We start from the raw sequence: 13,839 nt of genomic DNA on the forward strand, positions 1-13,839 counted from the left end.
TCTTGAATAGAAAATGAATGGTGGCCGGTTCACTCAAATGAATTATTTCTTACAGGACTGTTGTTTGTTATAATATAACATCGTTTTGTAGTTTGTTGGATGGTAATGCCTATGCATGACAGAGATTGACCAAATAATTCCATGTTTATCTCAGAGCGTCAGGAACAGCAAGTCCTCCGTGCAGTGACCACTGGACCCTCCACCATCAGCCTCACCTGGAGGTTCATTCCGTCTTCTCAAGGGTACCGACTGGAGTGGAGGGAGGGGCAAGGTCAGGCATGCATGAATGTCAAAATTATTGAGAGTTTTGGAACTCCAGCTCACTGTTTTAGTTCCTGTAATGAATTCCTCTTCAAAAGGTTGTGTGTCCAACAAAGAATCCTTGAAATTACATCTCATCTATGATTTATAGAAGTTTGAGCATTGGACCTAAACGTTTCAGTGTCTCTATGTATCACCCTCCCTGACTGTCATTGGAATAAATCAAAGTTAGTACCCGAAGTAAAAAAACAAAAACATTTGCAGCTTGAAATCCATATATCTTCCAATCCCTTTTGGGGTCACGGGGTTGCTAAAGCCTGTCCCAGCTGTTAGGTGAAGGCGTAGAACTTGCTCGGCCAGACAGATCGCCACTCTGTTGCTGGGTCACGCACTCACACACACTCTTGTTTAGGAGCTACCAATTAACCTATGAAGCAGGTCTTTTGACTGTGGAGTGCCTGGAGAAAACCCACCTATGCACAAAGAGAACACGCCAACTCCACACAGAAATGATCCAGCAAGGATTTGAACAACACGAAGCCCCGCAGCTTACAATATTAAAGTTTTATTTCAAAGTTATCGAGTAATGTAGTATAGAGTTAAGCGATTTTTTTTTTTTCATTTATTTTTTTTCTCATTATGCTATTATTTTCATGTTTATGAACAGAAAGAAATAAAAAGAAATCTGACAGATTCTTACAACTTAAAGATTTTTCTTCAGATAAAAGGTCATCGTCACCAAACTCAATTTGAACTTGTGTTTATTATAACTTAAAATGTTGGCTAATTCAACTTGGATTTCTAAGGCAGTCCATTTTAGCAGCTTTAAAATGACTTTTGCAAGCCTTCAGAATTGTATATTAATTAAATATTGATATTTATATGTTTTAAGAGACTGTTTTAAGTGTTATGGAGCAAACAACTTTAGTTGTTATTAACCCTAGCATGGAAATATGTCATATTTAATCCAATAAAACAAAAAAGATTTAAAATGACTTTTTTTAAACTTCTCTAGAATTTCTTTTTAGCTCATAGATTGAGAGTGTGAATAATAAAAATAAAATGACCTAAAGATGCTATTTAAGTTTTATTGCACATAGTAATGCAGTAAATACTGAATAGAAACAAACTGACCTTGGATTTCATGCCTTTAGGTAGCCGCGTGCAGACCCAGTCTTTCCCGAGAGGCATCACCAGCTATGTTCTAACAGGCCTTCGACCCAAAACGGAATACATCATCACCCTCTACACCCTGTTCGAAGGCCGCGAGGAGGCCACACCTGCCTACACAATACCTAGAGGTCAGCCCAAGACTGTGAACACTGCTGAAGGTTTTCCAGTTCAGGGAGAGTGACATCCATCAAAATGTGTTCAGTATCAATACAGCTACAGCTGCATTTTTGAACCAAAACATGTAAAACAATAACAATACTGAAAATAAATTAAACCAATTTAAAACAAATAACACTTGCTGAGACTAAACTAAAGTATTGAATGCTTCGTTTCATGAATTACAATGAGAGGGAACCTCCTCCTGTTTCATGTTATCCTGATGAAATAAATGATGATAGGTGATACTCTTGAAGTTTATTGACTGAAGTATTTTGAATGTGGCTACTTTTTAATTATTTTAAAAGTCTTTTTTCAACTGTGAAAGCTTTATTTGGTCTGAAATTCTTACTGTGTTAATCAGTTTGAATTAACATAAAAAAAGCACGCTGCCAGATTAGAATGTTTAAAGGTAAAGTTTCTTTGTGGTTGTAACCCTTTTTCTGGATTCTGACCTTCTGATGGCGCAGAGGAGCAGCCAGTGGGAAGAGTGTCCAACCTAAAAGTGGTAGAGTCTTTGGGCAGTACGGTCAGAGTTGGTTGGTCTGGCGTAGCTGGGGCTACAGAGTACAAAATAATTGTGCTGAACACAAAAGGTAAGTAGATAAGTAGTTATTTTCGTTTTGTGGTCTTACCGATAGTTACAGAAACCTAGGTGTTGACTTACAGCTGTCTTCATTATTTCATGTCAGAGGGAAAAGAGGAAACGCTGATTATCCCTGGAAATCAGACGACCCTTGACCTCAGAGACCTTTCAGTAGGAGTGTCGTACGGTGTGAGTGTCTCAGCACTAGTGGGAGAAATTGAAGGAGAAACTGTCACAGCTTACATCAAACCAGGTGAGTGGAGCAGAAAGAGGATGAGTGACATGTCTGCTTGCTGTCTGTGTGGGTCAGGGGTGGCCAATACATCGTTTGATGTGTGGGTAGATTGCAGGCCATTAAAAAAGGAAAAGAAAAATAGATTTAAAAAAAGGCTGTCAGCCAATCCTCATACTCGCCGTGAAGTACGTCACTTGCAGACCGTCCAATTAAACACCCTCTGATGCTTACTTCAGTGTACATGTCCAATACGAGCACCTCTCTTCTGTAGCAGATACAGACTAGAGTTTTTCTTCCTCCTAAATTTCAGAAAGCAATCTTTGTGACTCCTAACCATGGATGTGGCTGTTAATGTGCTTTATTTTTCCTAAGTAGCCTAGAGGGTTAGTCAACTCAAACAGAACCTCAAACAGAACCTCAAACAGAACGTTCACGCAATGTTTCTTGTACTGGCACACAGTGTACTGTGGCGTCGTTGACAGAACTACAAATGCAAGGGCCCATTCAACAAGATGTTGAAGTCAAAATAACAGAGGAACTTTTCATCATGTTTTATTCATTCATATTTATCTACATTTATCAACTTACTTCAAGATAATTGTCTAAATCACTTTAAAATCTTCTTTTTATAATAAATGTATTGTAATTCATAGTAGGTCTATGTATAATAATAAATGTTATTGTGTACATATACACAATACAATGGAAGCAATTCTGTAGCATAATAAAAAATAAAAGTCAATACCAGAAATGCTTTTTCGTTTTCAAAATGAAGCTGCGTTTGTTGACTCAAAATTAAAATAAAAAAGCAATCCGCCAAACCACTTTTTTTTTTCTTCTTAAACACCGTGTGGGCAACGCCGCAATGAGCATCTACGATGTACGGTATATATGTGGGAATAACATCAGCCTTTATTTTGTCTGGACACCACTGGAAACACAAGTTCACATGATTGTTTACGCAGTTTCTCAGGTCTGCGTTGCAGCATTTCTGCCTTCTGCGGTCCAGAGCTTCTGTCCAGGGAGGGTGCTTTGTTACGGTGTTCCCTCCGTCCAAAGACAAAGCTAGTCCGAGGGAAGCTTCGAGCCGCGGTGCGTCTGGCTGCAGACCACGATGCTTCCGGAGAAGGCTGAAAGGCTGAAGGCAGGAATGCTGCTACAGTCCTGAGAAACCGTGTAACAGGAGTGCACAGCATAACAAAGCACCCTCCCCTGCCGCTGATGTATTGGACCTGTATGGTCGTAGTTGTCATGACAACGGCGCTGCAGTGCACAGGTGTGCCGACAACAGAAAAGATCCCTGTGTGTTCTGTTGAGTAAGTGAGCTCAGGGCATCCGAGAAAGAATAAGGCACAGTATCAGCTACCTCAAAAGATGCTTGCATGCTGAAACTGGAAATGAATCTAACAGCTACTGTTCTTCTTAAACGTTATTGTTGCAGAACAAGTTACAGGCAAAGTGACCAATCTCAGAGTGACAAATGCAAACAGCCGGAGAATACGTATTGTCTGGTCAGGTGTCAGTGAAGCAACGGGATACAGAGTTACTTGGAGACAGAATAACAGTAAGTGCAGCATGCTTTCCATTTATATTCTGTCATTTAAGACTTTCCATCATGCATTTTTTCTTACATAATTCTGTTCAGCTTTCAGCTATTTTTTACTGTTTCTTTATTTGTGGTGTTTATAATGTAAGGCTCTGCTTTTCAGATGGAGAGCAAACACGCCTTTTAGGCGCAGAGGCTTCTGCTTTTACCATAGACGGCCTGCAGCCAGATGAGGCTGTAGTGATTGGTGTTGCAGCCATAGTTGATCAGCGTGTCGGAGAAGCTGTAACTCTGTCTGCACGGACTAATCCTTCCAATGGAGGGGTGTCTGGGCTTCGTGTCACTGAGATCTCATCTCAAAGCATGCGGGTTTCATGGTCACGATCCTCTAGAGCCACTGGATATAAGATCAGGTGGCGTCGTGATGGTGGTAATCAATACATATATTTTTTGCTTTTCTCACTACATTACGATTAACAGTAAATGATGTTGCAACAGCAGATTTTATTATTTTGCATCTTTCAGGAGTGGAAACGTCTCATACTGTGAATGCGGATATCTCCTCGTACGTCATTGATGGGCTTGAGCCGAATTCAGCTTACAGTGTGCAGGTTTCCACGCTTAGTGGATCCCGAGAGGGAAGTCCTTCTTTTGTGAATGTTAGGACTGGTACGTCAGATGTTGGTTTTGTTTGAAAATGTTTTACTTTAGAACGTAATCTATCTCTGTTGTAGCTACAGTTGTCTTTTGTAAAGAAGTTCTAAGTAAAGTGCTTCCATTCTTTAGCAGACGCAGTCCAATCTATTGTGGGGACAGTGACGTCACTGCAAGTCCAAGAGACCGGAACAGAGGTTGTCCGTGTCACCTGGGTGGGTGTACAGGGCGCAACAGCCTATCGTGTGAGATGGAGGAGGACAGATGGTACGTCTTGTTGTTGTCGTCTCTATACAAGGAAAATTGTGTCCACTGCAAAATTCAAGATAGATCAGATGTAACTGTGATTATACTGCACATTCAAGCCCCCACACATTCCATTCCTGACTTTGAAGTACATCTGGATGTCGCAGATGTTGTAGTTCCTCAAATGATTCCTGCAGAGTGGTTTCAGAAAGGAAAAATTCTCCACTGATTTGCATGTTATAAATGCAGAGTCCAGTGTAAAAAGCCTTTTTGATGTTAGGAGGTGGAAATATATGTTTTATTAAATTGTCTGTTTAGATTTTATTTTTGAGGCTGCATGATGGTTAGCTCTCTCTCCCCCACAGGCCCTAGTTTCTCCTGACTGCGACCTTTCGGTGTGTTGTTTCCATGTTGTCATTGTGCATGCATTTCTCCGGGCACTTCAGCTTCCTCCCACTGCCCAAAAACATACTTCATAGGTTTAAGTGTGCATGTGAGTGTGTGTGGCCCTGCAACAGGCTGGCGTGGCAACCTGTTCGGAGTGAACCATGCCTTTGCCCAACAGTAGCTGGGTTGGCTCCAGTAACTCTGTGACCCTGAAAGGATCAGGGGGTTCTAAAGATGGATGGAGGGTTTAATTAGAGCCATAAAAATGCTTTATAAAAGGGCAGGTGGGTGGACTCAACAAAACTTTCACTTGACGTTTTATTATCTAATCACCTATTATTGGAATGTTGCTGGGTTGGGCGGAGTTAAATGTGGTCACTATGTTCGTCGTACTTCAGGCCCGGTTTCAGCTCTTCAGAATCCTACGGATGACATCACAGACTTCCGGTCCAGTGTATACATGTCCGCGGACACGCCTAAACTTGATGTTGACATCTGCAGTTAAACACAACTTTTAGGGTTTACAACAAGTTTTCTTTCACTAATATATATCTATTTTTGCCAAATTATAAACATATCAAATGTACTATGGGGTTTAGTGTCTCACCCATGTACACTTTAACACTTGTTCTGAGGAGACCAAGAACTGAACCACCTTTCTTCACTTAAAGAAGAAATCATGCGTGACAAAATCATTTCAAATTAATTCTCATTACCACTGAACCTCAGTAAACCAGGTTTTCATCTGTCTGATTGCCTGCTCATTCACCACAAAGCTTATAGCAACCTGTTCCTCTAAAATTTCAAAATCCTGCCTCTGGCACTCTGAAAAATCCTCACACCTAGGCTGGAAGTGCGTTTTTCATAGCTGCCTCCCCTCAAACCCAGACCAAAAACAAGTGTAATTTTTTTCTACTTTTGTGTGTTAAATGTATTTTTGTTCTATGTCAGTTTCATTTATATTACAGCTCAGTGATCTTTCTTTGTGTGAAGTAAGACTTTTATTGATTAGACCTATAAGCCCTGTCTTTCTGAAAAACTATTTGCTGTCTTCTTTAACGGATTGTCTATGAGCACCAGTCATATTCTCACCCTGCATGCCTTTGTCTTGTTGTGCTGTAGGTGGGGAGGAGAAGAGCCAGTTGGTGAGTGGAGATGTGAGTGCTGTGGATTTGGTCCAACTTGACCCTGGAGCTCAGTATGAGGTTCAGGTCATAGCCTTGGTTCAAAACAGAGAGGGGACCCCTGTGTCTGTCAGAGTCCTCACAAGTAAGTCCTGTGTTTTTATTCTCAAACATTACAGAAGCCTTCTTTGATTGAGTCACAGATTTAGCTCAAAGTTGTTCAAATGTGGGAAATTTAGGGTGTTAATGTGGACCAGCTGTTGTGTAGTTGAGTTCTGCAATTTTCTGCAAGCTGACAAACACATTTCCCTCCACAGCTGGTTATGATCCACCAACGCGTTCTTTGCTTTCTACAACGTTGCGAGTGACAGACATTACCCAGGAGTCTGTGCAGCTACGCTGGATTCTTCTTCCAGATGCAACAGGTTACGTTCTTCGCTGGAAAGAGGAGACGGGTAGGCATGTTTGTTATGGCTGCCTCACATTTCTGCTGGGTCCTATTCTAACTTGACATTTCTCAGATATTGGACAAGGCTTGTCTGTCACTCTGTCGGCTTTGACCAACTCTTACGTGGTGAATGGGCTGCGTTTGGGTCGTAGATACAGGTTTACAATTCAACCAACCTTTGCAAGTGAAGTCGGAACGGAAACCTATGTGGATGAACGCACAGGTAACATCTCTCTTATATAGCTTGCACTTATTTTCCCCAATTTTTTTTTAGTTTGTAAAAAAAAAAAGATCATGTTTTCAGTGTGTGTGGGCGGACGTCTTGATGTGGTGTTTGTGGTGCCCGCGTCCACCGATCGGGCCGGCTTGGCGGGACCTCTGCGTGATCTCTTGACAAGTGTAACGGGATCTCTGGCTGCCATTGGACCTCGTGACTCACAGGTTATTGTTTTTTTAATGCCTAAATAATACGTCAATGTTATAAGTTTCTGCAACAATACATATCATCAAAACTTTTTTTTTCCCTTTTTCTTTCAGGTTGGAGTTGTGGTATATGGCTTTCGACCCAAAACATGGTTTCTGCTCAGTCATCATAGCAGATCTGAAACACTGCTTCAAGAGATCCAGTCCATGCCATTTGATGAAAGCCCTGGAAACAACATTGGTCAGGTTTTCCTGTTATCTCACAACACATAATGTGAGTAGAGCTGACACAACTTTGGCTGTCTCTCTCTGTAGGTCAAGCATTGGCCTTCACCGAGCTGTACCTTCTAAACCCCTCAGCTGGACGGAGACCAAGAGTGCCTAGTGCCGTTGTCATCATCTCTGACAGAAGATCTGTTGACAACGTGACGCTTTCAGCTAATAGTCTGCGAGCATCAGGTGTGATGGAGCAGGGAAGCCATCGCTTACATTGTTGTCAAATGCAAAAATACATTTAAGTGTTAATCCATTACATTTTATTTCTTTTATAGACTGAATACTTATTTTTGTAATTGAATTCTTTGTAACATTTTTATCGCCTAATGCAGAGTGTATATGAAAACATAAGTTTCATGTAATCTGAAGTTCAGAAACATCACACTACTGTTAAAAACACAAAAAGTGTAGCAACATCAAAAATCTTTATTTGAGAAAGCTACTACCAATCAAAGAAGAAATTCGTATATTTTGATTGTATACAATACAAATCCAAATGTCATTTTGTGCTTAGTGTTTTAAATGTATGTAAACAGGATATTATGCAAAAAGAACATACAGAATGCATACAAAAGGAATTCTATAGCTAGTTTTTGTTAAACTTGTAGGATAATTGATTCCTTTTTATTGATTCCCCCCAAAGGTTGGAGCTCCAAGTTCTGCCTTGTTTTTTTATTCTGTCACTTTCGTTATGATTTTTGGGTCTATAAATAATTTTTGTAATTAATTATTAATTAATAATTCTAATAAGTGGATTTGTTGACCCTTGTCATAACATAACAGTATAAATGAACAAAAGTGCCTGAAGCCTTGTGGTTGGGCTGCACAAAATAACCAAGCTGTCACTCTGTTCTGTGTGTAAATGTGGTTTTAAGGTGTGACTGTGCTAGCGGTGGGCGTAAACCAAGCATCTACTGAGGAGCTGCGGCGCATTGTGACGGATGGTAGCACCCAAAACATCCTGTATGCCAGCAGTGCAGCACAGCTGAACACGCTCCATGCGGACCTGGCCGATCTGCTCTGTGGCATTGCCAGAATACCAGAAGTAAGAATTGATTTAAAAAAAAAAGAGACTGCTATAAACCTATTGGCCAACAAATGATTTGGCGAAGACGTCAAATCAAAACTTCCTGCACTAAATTTTATTTTAATAGTAGATTTAAGGAATTTAGGACAACACCAACATGACGCAAATATGTTCCATTTTTTCTTTTTCGTAGGTAATTCCAGGTCCAGATCAGTGCACCATTCAATGTCCTCAGGTTAGTTATTCTATTTTCTTATGTTCAACTGCAGGGTTCCTTTTTTCTTATCATGCTTTCCTATTTTTTTTTTATAAGTGAATATATTAATTCACACCTGTTTCTTCTAGGGTGAGAAGGGGGATCGTGGAGAAAAGGTACTGTTTTTGGCCGTGACTATGCTCTCCATTCTGCCTAAAACCTAAAACCCGACCCTGTTTCAGTTCTGCACACTTCTCCTGGGGACATTCAAAACCCCTGGTGTTGGAAAATAAGCAAAGAAGACCACAGAGGGGCAGTACAGCAGCACACAGAGGGGTTGGCTGTGCGTGCTTGGCCACTACTGTGATAATTGAAAGAAATATTACCATCATTTCTTGGGTTTATGAAAATGCTCAAAAACGTGTTTTAGCTGCAAAAAGCTGTATCATGTTCTGGGAACAATTTTTATACCAGGTAACAGTCATTGCAATTTATTCTTTATGTACATGACATTAAAAGTTTTACTTGTTTTTCATCATTTTTAGGCAAACAACACTTATGTGGGAAAAAAAACCTCTTTTGATTATCAAACAAAATAACTTTAAACAAAGAGACAAGAGTATCAAAGCTGTTTCATCTCAACACAGCAATTTCAAACGAATTTAAAGAGGTCACTTAGGTTAAAACATTAGTATATCCTGAGTAAACACCATTCTATGACCCCTTTAAAGTGCTCATTTGCATCACAGGGGGAAAGAGGCAGAGACGGGGCAGAAGGACGCAAAGGGGAGCCTGTAAGTCGTTTGTCATCTCTGACTTGAAGAAATCTTAAATAAATGTGATTTTTTTTTTATTAAAAAAAGAATGGTGCACAGTGATAATACTTCTACTCTGCATGATAAAGGGCCGTGATGGTTTGCCTGGAAGAGAAGGCCCCAGAGGTCCTGAAGGTCGTCCAGGTTCACCGGGTCAGAGTATCCCTTTTGAACCTTCACTTGGGACAAAAGGGGAGAAAGGAGAACGAGTATGTCAGCTGTCAGATAATGAAAATCTGTAGGTGCTGAACCAAATCAAGCATTTTATTTTCTTTTTTGTAGGGATTCCCTGGTATTGATGGAAATCCTGGTTTGCCAGGGCGACCAGGTGCTCCTGGAAACATAGGCGTTCCAGTAAATAGAACTGTTTAAATCCACAGAATATTTTGGTTTGGGTTAGTTTTTTTGGCTTTAAGGAACACTAAAACTGTTTGACTTTGTCATCCTGAGGGTTCCCAAGGCCTGCCTGGAGTCAGAGGAAACCAAGTCAGTACCGGCTTACCAATAAACTTGCCAAACTAACACCTGAAAGGTCAAAAGTGTCGTTTTTTTATTTATTTATTAACTTGGTTGTTATTTAGGGTGAAGTGGGAAGGCCAGGGCCACTTGGACCAAAGGGTGATAAAGGTGAAAGGGTGAGTCATTTCATATTTTACCATAGTCCTTAATGTATTTACAACTGCCTACTGAGAAGCTATTCTTTGTGCTGATGTAGCAACAGAACAAAAGCGAATGTAAAGTATTTGTGTCTGTGCTCTGTGCAGGGGGAGCCGGGTTCTCCTGCAACAGGTGGGGGGCTACCCGGGAGAAAAGGGGAGCCAGGTCTACCTGGAATACCAGTAAGCAAGAAACAAGAATTTCCGATGACTTCAGATTATTGATTGATTGATTGATTTTAAGCAGGTAGTCAATGCAATAAAGAATGTAGATTTATCTAACTCATTACAGAAATGATAAAATGCATAGATAAAAAAATGTAATAATAAAACAAAAAAACAGACACTTTAATCACGATTGCTTAATTAAATATAGTGATCATTAAATACAATAAAGTATAGCTTGATTTATTGTTTGAAAAGCAGTGGGAAGAAGCAAATTTATGTAATCCCACCCATACTGAGTTTATTCATTTTATAGTTTTATATGGTTTTTTTAATCTGGTTCTGATCAGATAGATTCTTTTCAAGATACCATATCCAGTGCCTAGTAATGATTGATTATCTTCAGAAAACATTCATTCCTTTTTTTTAGTAAACAGAAGTGGTAACCGTTATGTAATAATTATTGATTATTGCTAGAACATATTATAACATTAAACTAGTAATTATTGCTACACATTGAAGATCAAATAAAGAAAATCAATAGCTTATTGATTGTTATTCAAACATTTCAGTGATCATTATTGCAGATTACACAAAGTAATACTCATTGACTGTAATAAAAAATAAACCATCACATGAATTTGTGTTTCCAGTGGTTTCCAAAACAAAATAATTGCTTTATCATTTTAATTAAGTGACAGAATAAGCAGTGTTGAAGAAGAAAAGGAAAAAGCATTTTGAAGGATTGCTTTTTCATTTTAATTTTGAGTCATCCGATGCAGCTTCATTTTTAAAATGAAAAAGCATTTCTGTTAATCCATTTTAATTGTCAACTTAGACATTTCTAATTGAATTTTGCTACACATTTACCAGAGAACTTTTTGAAAATGAAATGTCAAATACCATTTCCATTTTCATTTTAATTAAGTAGCAGAATAAGCAGTGTTAAAGAAGACAATGAAGAAGCATTTTGGCGGATTGCTTCTTCATCTTAATTTTGAGTCAAAAAATGCAGCTTCATTATGAAAATGAAAAAGCATTCTAATATTATTGTATAACGTTGTCATGAAAATCAAATATTTTTAATTCAAGGGAACTCCGGGCCGACCAGGCAATGACGGAGCTAAAGGAAGCTCTGGAATTCCAGGGACACCGGGCCAAGATGGCCGTCCAGGGATACCAGGAACACCGGGACTCCCCATCAAGGTTCGTCCCCCCCAACATTGACCTTTCTTGTAAATGTTAAGGGGTCAGATGTGTAAATAGTCACACAAATAGATGCAAGTTCACCAAAGTATCAATTTTTTGGGGCAAAGACATTGGCTAAACATTTTTGCGTTCTCTGTTAAAGTCTAAACATTTCTGTTATTGGGCATCAGTGTTGAAGGGATGTTTAAGCTGTTTTTAAAATGTGAGATTCCTTTAGTCCTTTATTTTGAAGGAAGCTGTTACTGTCATAGTGATGTGGTAGCATTGAGCCACATGCAGGTCTTCACTGGGGGTGCTGAAGCTGCTGGGAAATACATTTATTGTTTCATTAAATGATTTTTGTAGCTAGATTTTAGTTTTAATGACCATCCTGTGAAGAAAAAGCTAGAATATTCTCCTGATAATAGATACATAGGACAAAATAAACAATGGTTCTGGTGAAGCTTATGTAAATCACCATGTAATTTTACTTCCAACCAAACGACCCTGAGTGCCGTGGTTTTCTGAAATGCAATTGTTAAATTGTTAAATATGCATTTTAAAGATCCGTTCTGAAGACAAATACATTTTAGGTGTTTTGAACATGGTCTTGTAGCATTTTTCTGATGATGGACATTTCTGAGAATGTTTTAATTGAAATCGTTGTGAATCAGGAGCAGATGAATAAAGGAGGTTTAAAAAAGAGCTTATTTGTGACAGAAATCATGCAGGTCAAGGCGCAAGCTCCCTGCCCCGCTTCATTCCCATGTATCCACTTACAGAAAAATAGATCCATTGACATCGTTGCTTTCATCGTCTGAGCTGAAATCTGGATCTAAACTGTACGACTGGATAGTGATGGACCTTTTAAGTGTAAAGCAGCCGAATCAAAGGCAATGCTCACCAAAGTCAATAAGAAAACTAAAGACACTGCCTTTTTTCTAATTTTGTACATAAAATGTAATCTTATGGGCCTTTATTATTGTTTCTTTAAGTTGAAACATTTAAATAAATGATTACGTATTTATAACAAGTGACAGAAGACAAGAAATCCCCTGCTTGTGCGGCACATTCTAGGTATTTTTTAAACTTCTTTTGTTATTCCTTCATTATTTTCCAAGTAAAATGTGTCAAGTTTTTTATGGAGAAAGTGCATCAGTGTGTCCTTTGTGTGTCAAATCATTTATGACTAAATCGCATATTTCAAGTTTCATGATATTCCTCAAAGATCAAGGATCCACTCTAATGGCAGTTATCTTTTTGGTATTTTTAACATTTTCTAAAGCTGGAACACAAATAAAGAAAATTAAATTCAAAGTTAAATTACTAAGTATTTTTTTAATCAAATCATAGTTTATACGTGGTGTGGAAAATACACTGGGCGGACCACAAGCTAATTGCTAATTTAACCATTACAAATGGCGAATTGATTGATTGATTGATTGATTGATTGATTGATTGATTGATTGATTGATTGATTGATTGATTGATTGATTTGCTCCGATGCATCCACATGCAGACTAACAGATCCATGAATTCTTTGTTTTCCTCGTCTGAGCTGGAATCTGGATCTAAGCTGTACGGCTGGATAGATCCAATATTGTGCTATTTTTGTTGCACAGCTAATGTTAGGCTGAGGTTGTGAGGGGCTGTAAGCCAGCAGGAGAGAGTGTAAATCAATAAATGATGGGAAATGAGGACAGGCTCACTCCACTCCACGCCAACAGTCCCGCCCACGACTTAGAGGTGAATTTCTAATGAACTCCTGCTGCTCTACAGAAACTATGTCCTAGAAAACAACAGTTGTTTTTATTTTGGCTAAAACAGCAAATAAAAGACACTTTGAAAATAGATCAAAAGGTGATCTAAGTGGACTTTAACATTTTTTGCCATTTTGTTAATTGTCGTAAGTGTGCAGTAGGACAGGGATCAGTTGTTTCTAATCAGTTTAGGCTGTAGTTTGCGTGCTCATCTGTCTTTAGTGCTGCTTATCAAGGTCTTGCCGTGCGCCCTCTTTTCGTTGCTCTCAATCAGAGTCACTCTTTCTGTCTCCTTCTCAGGGAGATAAGGGGAGCACAGGAGAGAGGGTGAGTCACACCATCAACATCTTGTCCTCTCACTGCAGGAGCAGACGAGCGTGACTCGCTTTCTATCTCTTTGCTGACAGGGGCCTCCAGGAGTTGGCAGCGGGGCCACCGTGAAGGGAGAAAAGGGCTCCCCGGTAATCCCCGTCAATCACCGGCACAGCTTAAAATGCTGATGGGTGTGGTGAACCAT

General features: G+C 39.3%; 1 protein-coding gene across 1 annotated transcript in view; it reads left to right on the top strand.

Annotated features, from left to right (window-relative positions):
- col7a1 (collagen type VII alpha 1 chain) overlaps window positions 1–13,839 on the top strand; it is a 90,158-nt gene that overhangs the window by 19,087 nt on the left and 57,232 nt on the right. Inside the window, exons 13-38 of the mRNA XM_023954728.1 lie at window positions 155–271; window positions 1,416–1,562; window positions 2,061–2,186; window positions 2,283–2,429; window positions 3,853–3,975; window positions 4,121–4,387; window positions 4,483–4,626; window positions 4,744–4,878; window positions 6,367–6,513; window positions 6,686–6,823; window positions 6,890–7,039; window positions 7,121–7,257; window positions 7,354–7,480; window positions 7,555–7,698; window positions 8,391–8,560; window positions 8,736–8,777; window positions 8,888–8,914; window positions 9,488–9,532; window positions 9,643–9,762; window positions 9,836–9,907; window positions 10,004–10,039; window positions 10,135–10,188; window positions 10,318–10,392; window positions 11,467–11,580; window positions 13,623–13,649; window positions 13,730–13,783. Coding sequence (XP_023810496.1) covers window positions 155–271; window positions 1,416–1,562; window positions 2,061–2,186; window positions 2,283–2,429; window positions 3,853–3,975; window positions 4,121–4,387; window positions 4,483–4,626; window positions 4,744–4,878; window positions 6,367–6,513; window positions 6,686–6,823; window positions 6,890–7,039; window positions 7,121–7,257; window positions 7,354–7,480; window positions 7,555–7,698; window positions 8,391–8,560; window positions 8,736–8,777; window positions 8,888–8,914; window positions 9,488–9,532; window positions 9,643–9,762; window positions 9,836–9,907; window positions 10,004–10,039; window positions 10,135–10,188; window positions 10,318–10,392; window positions 11,467–11,580; window positions 13,623–13,649; window positions 13,730–13,783 — 2,885 coding nt within the window. The remainder of the gene's footprint in view (window positions 1–154; window positions 272–1,415; window positions 1,563–2,060; window positions 2,187–2,282; window positions 2,430–3,852; window positions 3,976–4,120; window positions 4,388–4,482; window positions 4,627–4,743; window positions 4,879–6,366; window positions 6,514–6,685; window positions 6,824–6,889; window positions 7,040–7,120; window positions 7,258–7,353; window positions 7,481–7,554; window positions 7,699–8,390; window positions 8,561–8,735; window positions 8,778–8,887; window positions 8,915–9,487; window positions 9,533–9,642; window positions 9,763–9,835; window positions 9,908–10,003; window positions 10,040–10,134; window positions 10,189–10,317; window positions 10,393–11,466; window positions 11,581–13,622; window positions 13,650–13,729; window positions 13,784–13,839) is intronic.

The sequence above is a fragment of the Oryzias latipes genome, chromosome 5 (assembly GCF_002234675.1).
Source record: "Oryzias latipes chromosome 5, ASM223467v1".
Lineage (NCBI taxonomy): Eukaryota > Metazoa > Chordata > Actinopteri > Beloniformes > Adrianichthyidae > Oryzias > Oryzias latipes.